The following is a 13346-nucleotide window of genomic DNA, read 5'->3' as shown; positions in this document are numbered from 1 at the left end:
AGAATTTATTAGTACACAAACTGCTTTTAATAAAACTGTTGAAGAAAAGCTTGGTAAAATTGATGTTCTTGCTTCTAAGGTTGATAGTCTTGCTCTTGATGTTGATCTTTTAAAACTGAAAGTTATGCCTGAGGAAGTTAAAGATGCTAGGTTTGCTAAAACAAATGCCATCCAAGTTCAAATTAATGATAATATAAGAATGTTGGCTGAATTGCATGCTAGGTGGGATAGAGAAGAAAAAGAAAAACTTGCTAAAGAGAATAATGTAGCTAAAGTTTGGACTATTACCACCACTAGTAATGTTGATTCTACACATGTTGCTACACCTCCTACTATCAATGGTAAAATAATTGGTGTTGGCAATGTTTCTACTCCTAGTGCAAAGCGTGCAAAATTGCTCGAAACTGCTTGAAACTACTTGTGATAAAACTGCTGAAATTTTTCAAAATATTGGGGAAAATGATCCCATTGCTGTAGATCATAATGGTTTAGATTTTGATGATTGTCATATTACTGAAGTTATAAAGTTCTTATAAAAACTTGCTAAAAGTCCTAATGCTAGTGCTATAGATTTAGCCTTTACAAAACATATTACAAATGCTCTCATTAAAGCTAGGGAAGAGAAATTAAAACTTGAAGCTTCTATACCTAGGAAATTAGAAGATGGTTGGGAGCCCATCATTAAGATGAAATTCAATGATTTTGAATGTAATGCTTTATGTGATCTTGGTGCAAGTATTTTTGTTATGCCTAAGAAAATTTATGATATGCTTGACTTGCCACCATTGAAAAATTGTTATTTGGATGTTAATCTTGCTTGATAATTCTAAAAAGAAACCTTTGGGGAGGATTGATAATGTTCGCATTACGGTTAACAATAACCTTGTCCCCGTTGATTTTGTTGTCTTGGATATTGAATGCAATGCATCTTGTCCTATTGTCTTGGGAAGACCCTTTCTTCGAACTGTTGGTGTTGTTATTGATATGAAAGAGGGAAATATTAAGTATCAATTTCCTCTCAAGAAAGGTATGGAACACTTCCCTAGAAAGATAATGAAGTTGCCTTTTGATTCTATTATTAGAACAAATTATGATGTTGATGCTTCCTCTCTTGATGTTACTTGATTTGCACTTTACGCGCCTAGGCGAAAGGCGTTAAAGAAAAGCACTTCTTGGGAGATAACCCATGTTTTATTTTACTACTGTATTGTTGAGTCTTTGAAGTTGTTACTACTGTAGCAACCTCTCCTTATCATGTTTTTGTGCCAAGTAAAGTCTCTATGGTAAAGTTGATGCTAGATTTGGATTGTTGCGCAGAAACAGAATTGATGTCTGTCACGAATTTGCGTAGAACTCTCTGTAAAAAAATCAAAAAAATCTGCCAATTTACGTGCGTGATCCTCAAATATGTACGCAACTTTCATTAGTTTTGAGTTTTTCCGTTTGAGCAAGTTAAGTGCCTTTGGAAAATTCGTCTTTACGGACTGTTCTGTTTTGACAGATTCTGCCTTTTATTTCGCATTGCCGCTTTTGCTATGTTGAATGGGTTTCTTTGTTCCATTAACTTTCAGTAGCTTTGTGCAATGTCCAGAAGTGTTAAGAATGATTATGTCACCTCTGAATATATGAATTTTTAATTATGCACTAACCCTCTAATGAGTTTGCTTTAAATTTGGTGTGGAGGAAGTTTTCAAGGGTCAAGAGAAGAGGATGATACAATATGATCAAGAAGAGTGAAATGTATAAGCTTGGGGATGCCCCGGTGGTTCATCCCTGCATATTTTAAGAATACTCAAGCATCTAAGCTTGGGGATGCCCAAGGCATCCCCTTCTTCATCGACAACTTATCAGGTCACTTCTAGTGAAACTATATTTTTATTCCATCACATCTTATGTTCTTTACTTGGAGCGTCTGTTTGCTTTTATTTTTGTTTTGGTTTGAATAAAGTTGGATCCCGCCATACTTATATTGGAGATATTACGCTCCGCTTTTTCATTTGAACACTTGTGTTCTTAGTTGTGCTTTAATGTTCATGGCGAAGGCTGAAAATTGCTTCGTTGATTGCTATTTGGTTGGAATCAGAAAATGCTTCATATGGTTTGGAATAACTTGAAACTTGGCAATTGTTTTGAGCTCTCATAGATCATGTTTAAGCTCTTGCATCATGTAGTTTAATCTATTAGTGGAGAATTACCGTAGAGCTTGTTAAAATTTGGTTTGCATGATTGGTCTCTATAAGTCTAGATATTTTCTGGTAAAGTGTTTGAACAACAAGGAAGACAGTGTAGAGTCTTATAATGCTTGCAATATGTTCTTGTGTAAGTTTTGTTGTACCTGTTCATACTTGTGTTTGCTTCAAACAACCTTGCTAGCCCAAAGCCTTGTACTGAGAGGAAATGCTTCTCGTGCATCCAAACACCTTGAGCCAAAACCCATGCCATTTGTGTCCACCATATCTACCTACTATGTGGTATTTTTCTGCCATTCCAAAGTAAATTACTTGAGTGCTACCTTTAAAATTTCATTCCTTTATCTTTGCAATATATAGCTCATGGGACAAATAGCTTAAAAACTATTGTGGTGATGAATATGTAGTTATGTGTCTTAGTTCTTATAAGTTGCTTGTTGAGCGGTAACCATGTTTTTGGGGACGCCATCAACTTTTTACCTTTGTTGGATATCATGTGAGATGCTATGCATGTTCGTCTTGTCTGAAGTAAGGGTGATGTCATGATCAAATGGTTTGAGTATGCATATGTTAGAGAAGAACATTCGGCCGCTAACCAAAGCCATGTATCATGGTGGAAGTTTTCAGTTTGGACATACATCCTCACTCTCTTATGAGAATATTATCTGTTGTTGAATGCTTAAGCATTAAAAGAGGAGTCCATTATCTGTTGTCTATGTTGTCCCGGTATGGATGTCTTAAGTTGAGATCTATTAAAAACGAGAAATCAAATGCAATTGATCTCCTTGGACCCGTGTACGAGGTGGCATAGAGGTACCCCTTTGTGACACTTGGTTGAAACATATGTTATGCAATGATAATCCATGTAATCCAAGCTAATTAGGACAAGGTGCGGGCACTATTGGTATTCTATGCATGAGGCTTGCAACTTGTAGGAAGTATTATGGATAGCACATATGAATTATTACTACCGTTGACAAAATTGTTTCTATGTTTTCAAAATAAAAGCTCTAGCACAAAAATAGTAATCCATGGTTCCTTCTGCGAAGGGGCATTCTTTTACTTTATGTTGAGTCAGTCTACCTACTTCTTTCTATCTTAGAAGCAAACACTTGTGTTAACTGTGTGCATTGATTCTTACATGTTTACTTATTGCACTTGTTATACTACTCTATGTTGACAAATATCCATGAGATATACATGTTACAAGTTGAAAGCAACCGCTGAAACTTAATCATCCTTTGTGTTGCTTCAATGCATTCTACTTTGAATCTATTGCTTTATGAGTTAGCTCTTATGCAAGTCTTGTTGATACTTGTCTTTAAAGTACTATTCATGAAAAGTTTTGCTATATGATTCATTTGTTTAGTCATCATCTTTTGTTAGCAATCTTTTGCTTCAGATCACTCCATCCATCTCATATTCTTTATAATAATGTTGATCAAGATTATGTTGGTAGCATGTCACTTCAGAAATTATTTGTTGTTATCGTTTACCTACTCGAGGGTGAGTAGGAACTAAGCTTGGGGATGCTTGATACGTCTCAAACGTATCTATAATTTTTTATGTTCCATGCTACTTTTATGATAATACTCACATGTTTTATACATACTTTACATCATTATTATGCATTTTCCGGCACTAACCTATTAACAAGATGCCGAAGTGCCGATTCTTTATTTCTGCTGTTTTTGGTTTCAGAAATCCTACAAAGGAAATATTCTCGGAATTGGACGAAATCAACGCCCAGGGTCTTATTTTTCCATGAAGCTTCCGGAAGACCAAAGGGATAACGAAGTGGGGCGACGAGGCGCCGCCACCATAGGGCCGCGCGGCCATAGGGGGGCCCGCGCCGCCCTATGGGGTGGGCCCCTCGCACCGCCTCTTGACCTACCCTTCCGCCTACTTAAAGCCTTCGTCGCAAATACCCCTGTACCGAGAGCCACGATACGGAAAACCTTCCAGAGACGCCGTCGCCGCCAATCCCATCTCGGGGGATTCAGGAGATCGCCTCGGCACTCCGCTCGGAGAGGGAATCATCACCGGAGGGCTCTACATCATCATGCCCGCCTCCGGATTGATGCGTGAGTAGTTCATCCTTGGACTATGGGTCCATAGCAGTAGCTAGTTGGTTGTCTTCTCCGCTTGTGCTATCATGTTTAGATCTTGTGAGCTGCCTAACATGATCAAGATCATCTATTTGTAATGCTACATGTTGTGTTTGGCGGGATCCGATGAATATAGAATATTATGTCAAGTTCATTATCAATCTATCATATATGTGTTGTTTATGTTCTTGCATGCTCTCCGTTGCTAGTAGAGGCTTCGGCCAAGTTGATACTTGTAACTCCAAGAGGGAGTATTTATGCTCGATAGTGGGTTCATGCCTCCATTGAATGCAGGACGGTGACGGAAAGTTCTAAGGTTGTGGATGTGCTTGTTGCTACTAGGGATAAAACATCAATGCTTTGTATAAGGATATTTGTGTTGATTACATTACGCACCATACTTAATGCAATTGTCCGTTGTTTACAACTTAATATCGGAAGAGGTGCGGATGCTAACCCGAAGGTGGATTATTTAGGCATAGATGCATGTCTGGATAGCGGTCTATGTACTTTGTCGTAATGCCCGATTAAATCTCATAGTGATCATCATGATATGTATTGAATCTTTATTTGTCAATTGCCGCTTTGTAATTTGTTCACCCGAGCATGTTATTTATCTTATTGGAGAGACACCACTAGTGAGCTGTGGACCCCGGTCCAATTCTTTACATCTGAATACAATCTACCGCAATCATTGTTCTCTCATCGTTCTTTACAAACAAACATCATCTTCCACACAATACGTTTAATCCTTTGTTTTCGGCAAGCCGGTGAGATTGACAACCTCACCGTTACGTTGGGGCAAAGTATCTTGATTGTGTTGTGCAGGTTCCACGTTGGCGCCGGTTTCAGCGGTGTTGCGCCGCACTACACTCCTCCACCAACAACCTTCACGTGTTCCTTGACTCCTACTGGTTCGATAACCTTGGTTTCTTTCTGAGGGAAAACTTGCTGCTGTGCGCATCACACCTTCCTCTTGGGGTTCCCAACGGACGTGTGCATCACGCGCATCACGCACTTTATATGCGCCGGCATTCACTTCGTGACTTGGACATCCAGCGAAAGGCTGCGAGGAGAAGTTCTTTTTGAGAACCTCATCCTGCGCCTCGTCGACCTGGAGGGCATCAATGAGCGCTGCATACTGCTCAAATTTCTCCTGGCGGTAGTTCCGCGAAGACTGAATAGCAGTTGGATGAAAGGTAGAGAGGGTTTTTCTCTATCTTCTCTATGTCTGTGATAGTAGTACCACAAAGGAGAAGCGAGGTACAAATCCGGTGTAAGGCGGAGTTGTACTCTCCCATAGTCTTGAAGTCCGCAAACCTCAGACGCATCCATTCTGCCTCCGCCTGTGGTTGAACAGTGTACTTTAGCCTAGAGAACCGCGCTTTGAGGACAGCCCAAAGGGATGAAGCACTTTGTTCTGCCATGTACTCATTTTTTAGAGTACCACACATATGGTGGCGGAGGAAGTGCGGCGCTTGCGCATTTTGCGTCGGAGTGGTGGTGCTTGGGGCCGTCGGGGTCCCAAAACGTCCAGAAATACAATTTTCGTTAAAAAAAAACTGCATATGTCTACGTCACGGGCTGTTTTTTTGTTAATCACTTAATCTGGTCCAGCAGCAGGCTGAAATGGGCCAAAAAACAAAGGATCCTGCGGCCCACCGGCCAACCTCCCACCCCCAAGTCCGCCGCCCCCCTTTTTTATGGGGAGGACGGACGGGTTGGCCCTCGGCCCAGGCGCCTATCACAGCGTGGGCCGGCCCACCTCAGACCGTCCCGGCCTGCGAGCGGGGGAACGATGTTAGGGGCTCCCTAGCGCCTGCGTGGGTGTCGTCGGTGGCATTTGGGCGAGGCGGCGGCGTCCACCGCGCCGGTGGCCAGCAGGGCCGCGGCCGATGGTGGCAGCACGCAGCGTCCGGCCGACGGGAACCAGGGCGAGTGGCGCGGCGCTCCCGCCGACCAGCAGGGTCGCGGGCGAGTGCGGGGCGGAGGCGGCGGCCAGCGGGGATGAGGCGGGGCCGCGCGGGGTTACGGCAGGAGTGCGGGCGCCGGCGAACGTTGGGCCAGTAGGGCCCGGAGCGGAGGTGCCAGGCGGCGCGCGGCCAGCAGCGCGCGCGGCGGCGAGTTCCCGCGGGGCAACAGCCAGGGAGCTGGCGGCGCGCAACAGCGCGTGTGGCGACATGGGCGGGGCTGCAGGGGACGCGCGGCCAGCAGCGCGGGCGCCGGCCATCGGGGCTGTGGCATCCTTGCGCGGGCTCTGGCCAGCAGGGCCGCAGCGGCGGTGCGCCGGGCCATGGCGGATCAGCGGGATCGTCGACAATCCGTCTCCCTATAGTGTAGTCAACAAGTCCCTGATCCGAGAGCATCGACATTGGTCAACGACAGCATGTCAGCTCGACTCTCGGGAGAGAAATCCACACCATAGGTAAGATCTAATAATTACGCAAATCGCAAAAATTGAAAGGAAATCGAACAACGAATCCATTTTTGCGATCAATTTTTGATTATACCTTGCCGATTCGGTGCCAGGCGCCTGCTCGATGCATGCTTGACGAAGGGTCGGTGAAGCGATCGTGTTGATAACGTGTTGTGCAACCTCTGCGGCTAGCCGGTCCCGAGGGTGCACATCGAAGATGAAGTAGACGAACAGAAAGCACACCGAATGCGTAAAGTAAATTGACACAGGGGAGAATATGTGGAGAGCTCTTTATTGATTTTTTTTGTCAACTGGTATGTACAATGATTGAGCTCCTATATATAAGCCGAGAGAGAACCAACCTGAGGTTGGGTGGTTAGGAGGATGGTTGTATCCCCAGCCCACCAGAGTTCAAACCCCAGGTTTGACATCTGTGTGTCTCATAAAGGCGGAATATTCATTTAGTGGGAGGCGACGTTCCCGTCGACAGCGAGACGCATGTGGTGACTTCGTCAATTTCAAGATCCAATCCGCCGGCTCAGTCTTCCGGAGGTGCTCATAGGGGTAGGGTGTGTGTGTGTGCGTTCATAGGGGTGAGTGTATGCGCGTGTATGTGAGCGTCTGCGTTTGTACTGTGTTTCTCAAAAAAAAAAAAATATATATAAGCCGAGAGATAAAGGGATAAGATCCGCTTAATGTTAAACATAGGAAAGACTTAGCCAAACATATCCACCAAAGTGGGCCGTCTCGGAAGGCCCAGAGTTTCCCAACACCTACGTGTGGAGTTGTATTTCTCCTAACTTACCGAGGTGGTTCTGCAAGTCAGTTGTTACCTTTGACCTAAAAACAAATCGAGTCTTGGATCCATTTGCATCTCTCCTCTCCAACGATCTCCACCAACAGCAACTGAGCAACCCCTTGTCCCCGTTGTCATCTTCGCGACCAGTCGACCACCACTTCCCCCCATCTCTCCTCCGCTCTAGGTGGTGACTACGGCGACGGCCCCCGCTAAACATTGCCTCATTGGTCCTGACACTGCGATACAGCTCGCGAATAAGAGGGACAGGAAGCCGCATCATGGCAGGGTCAGATTTGCATAGAGCTATGGGCATGTTGAACTTAGCTGCCTTGGAGGAGCAAGGTCTGAAGCTAGGCGTGGAGGCACTGCTCTCAGAGCTCCGTATCTCTATCAGGGCTGTATGCGACATGGAAGAGACTTCGGCTGGCGTGATCGAACTCATGCAGAGTGGCGTCAGATTGCTCAGTATTAGGCTTTGCCAAGTCCTTGAAGAGGTCTTGACCAAGCAGCAAAGAGTTCATGTATTCCGTCAGGTATCTCTGAACTTTCCCTTGATGAGTGTCTTCGTTCGCCCTAGACTCAACCGTTGTCTCAGGAGATTGCGCATTAAGGTCACTCAACTTGAATTCGATTCTAGATCCAGACCTGTATCTGAACAGAATCTCTCCGCCCTGAGAAATTCAAGTTATTCAACAGTGGTTGGGAAGGTAGCAGAGAATATGGTGGAGAAGATGGTGAGGATTTTGCTCGTCGACAGAACTGGGGATGATGGACCTTTGTTTCTGCCAATTGCTGGAGGTCCTGGATCTGGGAAGACAGTTTTGGCACACACCTTGTTTAATGATGATAGGGTCATGGGCATGTTTGTTCTGCGAGCTTGGGTGCATGTTTCACCACACTTTGGTCTCTCGGCAATCTTATTATCAATTCTTGCCGTATCCAGCTCTTCTGACAATGTTGATCAATATGATCAAGCAGATCTGAAGAGACATGTTGATAAATATGATCAAGCAGATCTGGAGAGGCATGTGCGAGAAACTTTGAGTGGCACAAGATATTTGCTAGTTCTAGATGATGTGTGGAGTGAGAGTGAGCAGGAATGGCGCGCCCTGATGCAGGCCCTGCCATCAAATGGTACGGTAATAGTCACTAGCCGAGTTTCTGCTGCTGTATGTTGTGTGACCTCTGTGGGTACTGGAGAGGAGGCTACACTGGAGAAGAGGCTACACTCGAGATTTGTTCATCTGTGGACAGAGAAGGCTGCCAAAATTCGATGTGAAGCAGAAATTCAGATGTTGAGAATGGAAGAACCTGATGAGTTTATTTTGCAGAGTGCCCATGCCAGCTATTTCCATCTTCCGTTGGACTTACGGAAATGCCTTCTTTATTGCTCGATGTTCCCATTTGAATACAAATTTGATCCTGAAGAATTAGCTGATCTTTTGGCTGCTGAAGGTCTAATATCGCCCACTGTGACTCATGCCCAACGCAGAAGCTATCTCCAAAAGCTCTTTGATGTGTGTTTCCATCCAGTGGAAAAATCTGGAAATGCAACAGCAAAGCGTACATTCAGGATGTACAGTATATTACACAGGTTTGCTCGACTTGTTGATAAAAAAATCAGTGGAACTGTTGACAATTTTTCATCTCATATTAGCAGAAGAAAAGAAGGGACACTAGAATCAGTTAAGTATTTATCCACACAAGATATTGACTATAACAAATTGCGTTGGTTCAAAAAGTTGAATACCCTAATAGTACTTCAAAGAAATAGTCCAGATGGGATTAAAGAGCTCCCACGGTGGTTCTTTAAATTATTCCAGCATCTGAGGATCTTGAATTTGAAAGGTAGTAATATCAGCTCCCTCCCTAAAAAGTTTGGTATGATGTCCAACTTGAGATATCTCAATCTTTCATGGGCAGATATAGAAAATATTCCTAGTTTTGTCTCAAAACTGCAGAATCTGCAAACTCTCATACTCTCCCACTGTGAGAAGCTCCAGAAACTGCATGGAACTATAAGCAAGCTTGTCCTGTTACAGAAGTTGGACCTCCAAGGTTGTTGCTGTCTCATGGAATTGCCCTCTAACATGGATGAAATGAAGAGCCTTCAGTATCTAAATGTTCAGGAGTGCTCATCTCTAAAGAGAATGCCATACAATCTGGGCCAATTAGCGAATCTCGAAACAATGTTAGGATATATTGTTGATGGAAGAGCAATATCAGAACTGCAGTCATTGGAAAATCTCAAGGAGTTGAGTTTGGAATGCCTAGAAAATATTTCAGATGTTGCAAATGCAAGCGATTTGAGGCTAGAAGATAAACAACAGCTTGATTCATTGGTATTTCAGTGGAACAAGAGTTCTGTTGATAGTAGTTCAAGAGCGTCTGAAGTCCTTGACTGCCTTCGACCAAATGAACACTTGAGAACCCTGGACATTGTTGCATACGAAGGAATTGCTTTTCCAACTTGGATGACAAGCAGCAACGCACATCTCATTTCACTGGTTGAGATTAGGCTAGTTAATATGAAGGTGTGTCAAACATTGCCGCCACTTGGGCTACTACCTCTCTTGAAGACTGCTGAGATAAGTGGAGCTGAAGCCATCAGTTCTATTAGTGATAGTTTCTACGGTCAAAATGGCACATTCCCTTCCTTGAAGAAATTGATTTTCTCTAACATGCCTAATCTAGAGCTATGGGAACAGCCACATTATGGCTCTGTGTTTCCTTGTTTGCAAGAGGTGACAATCATCCAATGCCCAAAGTTAGCATTGCGCGTGGAACCTCCATCAGTTACAAAATTGATATTGTGGATGAATAACCAGAAACTGCATAGTTCAACAGGAGCTCTAGGAAATATGGCACACATTCTGAAACATGTCTCGATTTCGTTCTGTCATGAGCTCAGAGCATCTTCGTATTGCGAGGGTCTTCAGGATCTCTGTAGCCTTAAAGGATTGGAGCTCTGTGGATGTGACGAGATGACATGCTTGCCACGGGGTTTGCAACAACTTTCCTCTCTCAGAAGTTTAACAATTGTGCGTTGCGGCACACTGGAAAGTTTACCAGATTGGTTGGAGAATCTACCTTATCTGCGGCTGGTGCGTTTGTCTGCTTGTCCTATGTTGCACTCAGTCCCAGAAAGTTTGAGATTGCGCCATTTTACCCGAATATGCATTGAAGATTGCCCTAACTTAAAAGCACAATCATCAGGTAAGCAAAAAAAAAAGCTGCATTGTTCGAATTAACTTAATGGCACATTTTTAGTAGTTCTCAATTCTAATGCCTTGCATCATTTTCGCGTTGCATATGTTAGATTGAGAAGCCATCTTTTTATATCTTTCAGCGAAAACTTTCAACCTCCAAATTATGCATGACTGTCTAATTACATTATTCTGGCTGTAATTTAAATTAGTCTCACATCATGGACAAGATTTAATTACTTAAATATTTTCGTGATGCAGATGTATTAGTGGTTTTCAATATTCTGGATTTAAAATATCCAACTTATCATGTATGCATTTTTAGCTATTATTAACTTTTTGTAACTCCTTTTGGGACCTCTCCACAAAAACTGCAATCTGAAACCTTGATGTCGTAGCATATTACTGCACTGAGCATTATACAAATTTATTTCCCAATTGATTTGCAATTCATCGCTAATTTACAAACTACTGAACCTTCATGTGTAACAGAGACTGATTGGGAATGGTATGACAGCGACGATGACTTATTAGTAGATGTCATTCCTAATAACTGCACATGAGATTCCCTCTCAAAACTCTGGTTCCAGTAAACCTGTGATGCGCGACACTCTCACTTTGGATTTTGGTTACAGTGGACGTGACACCGAAATCGTCAGCACAACCGTCAGGTACCTAAAAATACTGCAATATTTTAATGTAACTGCTTGGCATAGTTTTCGATAAATTTTATTTTGGACGAATTGCATTGTTGTGGCATTTAGCACATATGTCGAGTGAGAAATTGTTCTTTCAAAGTAATGCTTGATTGCCTTATTACGTTCTTCTGGGTCAACACTAAATACTGGTTTATTAGTCCTTTGTATAGTTCTAGGTTGTCAATTTGACCAACTTAATATAAGATATATGTTACAAAAAAAAATATCACTAAAAACTTCAGGTCTTTTTTTAATGATATATTTTTATGTATATAGTTTATATTATATAATTGGCAATCCCTCTGTACCGGTTTATTAGGCCTATTAGCTCGTGTAGCGTGACCTAGGTGCAAGCGTATTGGGCAATAGAAATCTCACTCTCCAGTTTTTTTAGCCAATCACTGTTGTTCAATGCTGAAGGAATATGATAAAATAGCAATCGCACAAGACTGGTTGAGCTTCCAGTATGCATACACGTTGACAAGCTGCGCGCTTGCTCTAAGTGCTACCTGTATACATACATTTGTTGTTTTTACAAAGAAAAAACTGCTGTGCTACGATAACCTACTATGCCACTCTGACAACTTTCTACCAAAATAGGTTGCATACCACTGCAAAGTACCCCTTATGTTAACTTCATTATGGCCAAAGAAAACAAAGCAAGTATCATTGAAATTCAATAATTTAATAAAGAACTATATGCATCAGTCGATGCGCAGGCTTGGATGTCCCTATTTTGAAAAAAAAAAGCTAGAGAAACAAGAAAGTAACTTTGTCCTTTTAAAAACTTTGTCCTTTTAAATGACATTATGCTTAATCTCTACAGGATACCAAGCATTGCTCCGAACTGAAATCAAGCTGGCTGGAGTGCAACCACCAGCAAACTGAACGAAACAATTCTAGTGGATTCAGAAATGCGCAGAGAATTATTCAGCCAATGTAAGAGCCACTGTTTGGAGGAATCACGAGTGCAATTTCAAAGCAGTACTAGCTAGTGCCCATCTGTATCTGCCAATGACTCTGAAAAGAGGGGAACATAGGGTAGATCTATCTGTGAATGATTTTTTCCTCAATGTCAATGATACTGTGGAAGTTTTAATGTCGGATATCCTATGATGCCAATGTATTAGTCCTTAAAGAATCCAAGAAATCGGTATCACAATCTGGATGAATCCCAACCACCATGTACCCCTCCCCTGTTATGCTCATTATCCTATTAGTTCTTAGTTCTGACACTATGCTTCAAGACCCATTGTTTTTTTTTCGATAAAGGATGCTTTATTACTTTTGAGAAAGCAATTACATCCAGCCTCTGCATAATCAGGATGCATACAGCCGTTTATATGTCTCTAGTCAACAGATAAAATAAAAAGGCGAAATACATATCGGAGCGATGAATCATATAACGTCTAGGATGTGGGTGGTGCTGTAATCCGTAAACTATGCTGCCACCCATGTAGGAAAAAAGTATCCCTCGCCGTAGCCTCCAACCGTGTACAGACCTCCGTAAACAGCTCTCGGTTCTCCACTCGCTGAAGAGGTAACCACGAACGGAGAATACCTGTACATCTGTAGATGACCTGCAAAATTGAACAATTTTTATCATTAAAAATCTTGTCATTTCTACGTAGCCAAAGCGCCCAGATAACTGATAGCGCCCCCACCCTAAGGAGCAACTTAAACCTCGAATCAATACCATGAAGCCAATTGCCAAAGACATTGGCTACACTAGTCGGATGATACAGGCTAGACGCTACTTGGATGATCGACCATATAGTTCGCACCACTTAGCATTGGAAGAATAGGTGTTTAATAGTTTCAAGACCCATTGTTGACCCATCAGAATCCTCAAGGGACCAGAATTTTATGTCCGAGGAAAGGATTGATTCTTCTTGCTAACGTAAACAATTGACAGCAGGAGCTCCGATTT

General features: G+C 42.7%; 1 protein-coding gene across 1 annotated transcript; it reads left to right on the top strand.

Annotated features, from left to right (window-relative positions):
- The first annotated feature begins 7576 nt into the window (after positions 1 to 7576).
- On the top strand, positions 7577 to 12594 carry LOC124697022 (putative disease resistance protein RGA3). The gene is made up of 3 exons (XM_047229670.1): positions 7577 to 10728; positions 11211 to 11389; positions 12243 to 12594. Exons 1-2 carry the CDS (start codon positions 7791 to 7793, stop codon positions 11279 to 11281), a joined length of 3009 nt encoding a protein of 1002 aa, XP_047085626.1. The 5' UTR covers positions 7577 to 7790; the 3' UTR covers positions 11282 to 11389; positions 12243 to 12594.
- Positions 12595 to 13346: the final 752 nt, after the last annotated feature.

This window comes from Lolium rigidum, chromosome 1 (genome assembly GCF_022539505.1).
Source record: "Lolium rigidum isolate FL_2022 chromosome 1, APGP_CSIRO_Lrig_0.1, whole genome shotgun sequence".
Lineage (NCBI taxonomy): Eukaryota > Viridiplantae > Streptophyta > Magnoliopsida > Poales > Poaceae > Lolium > Lolium rigidum.
Note: the sequence above shows the minus strand (reverse complement) of the source record. Positions and strands in the feature narration are given on the sequence as shown.

Bases quoted from the DNA above. Each gene is read 5' to 3' on its own strand.
- LOC124697022 (XM_047229670.1), top strand. From the start codon at position 7,791: ATGGCAGGGTCAGATTTGCATAGAGCTATGGGCATGTTGAACTTAGCT. The intron at 10,729-11,210 runs GTAAGCAAAAAA...CATGTGTAACAG, and splicing joins CTTAAAAGCACAATCATCAG to AGACTGATTGGGAATGGTAT.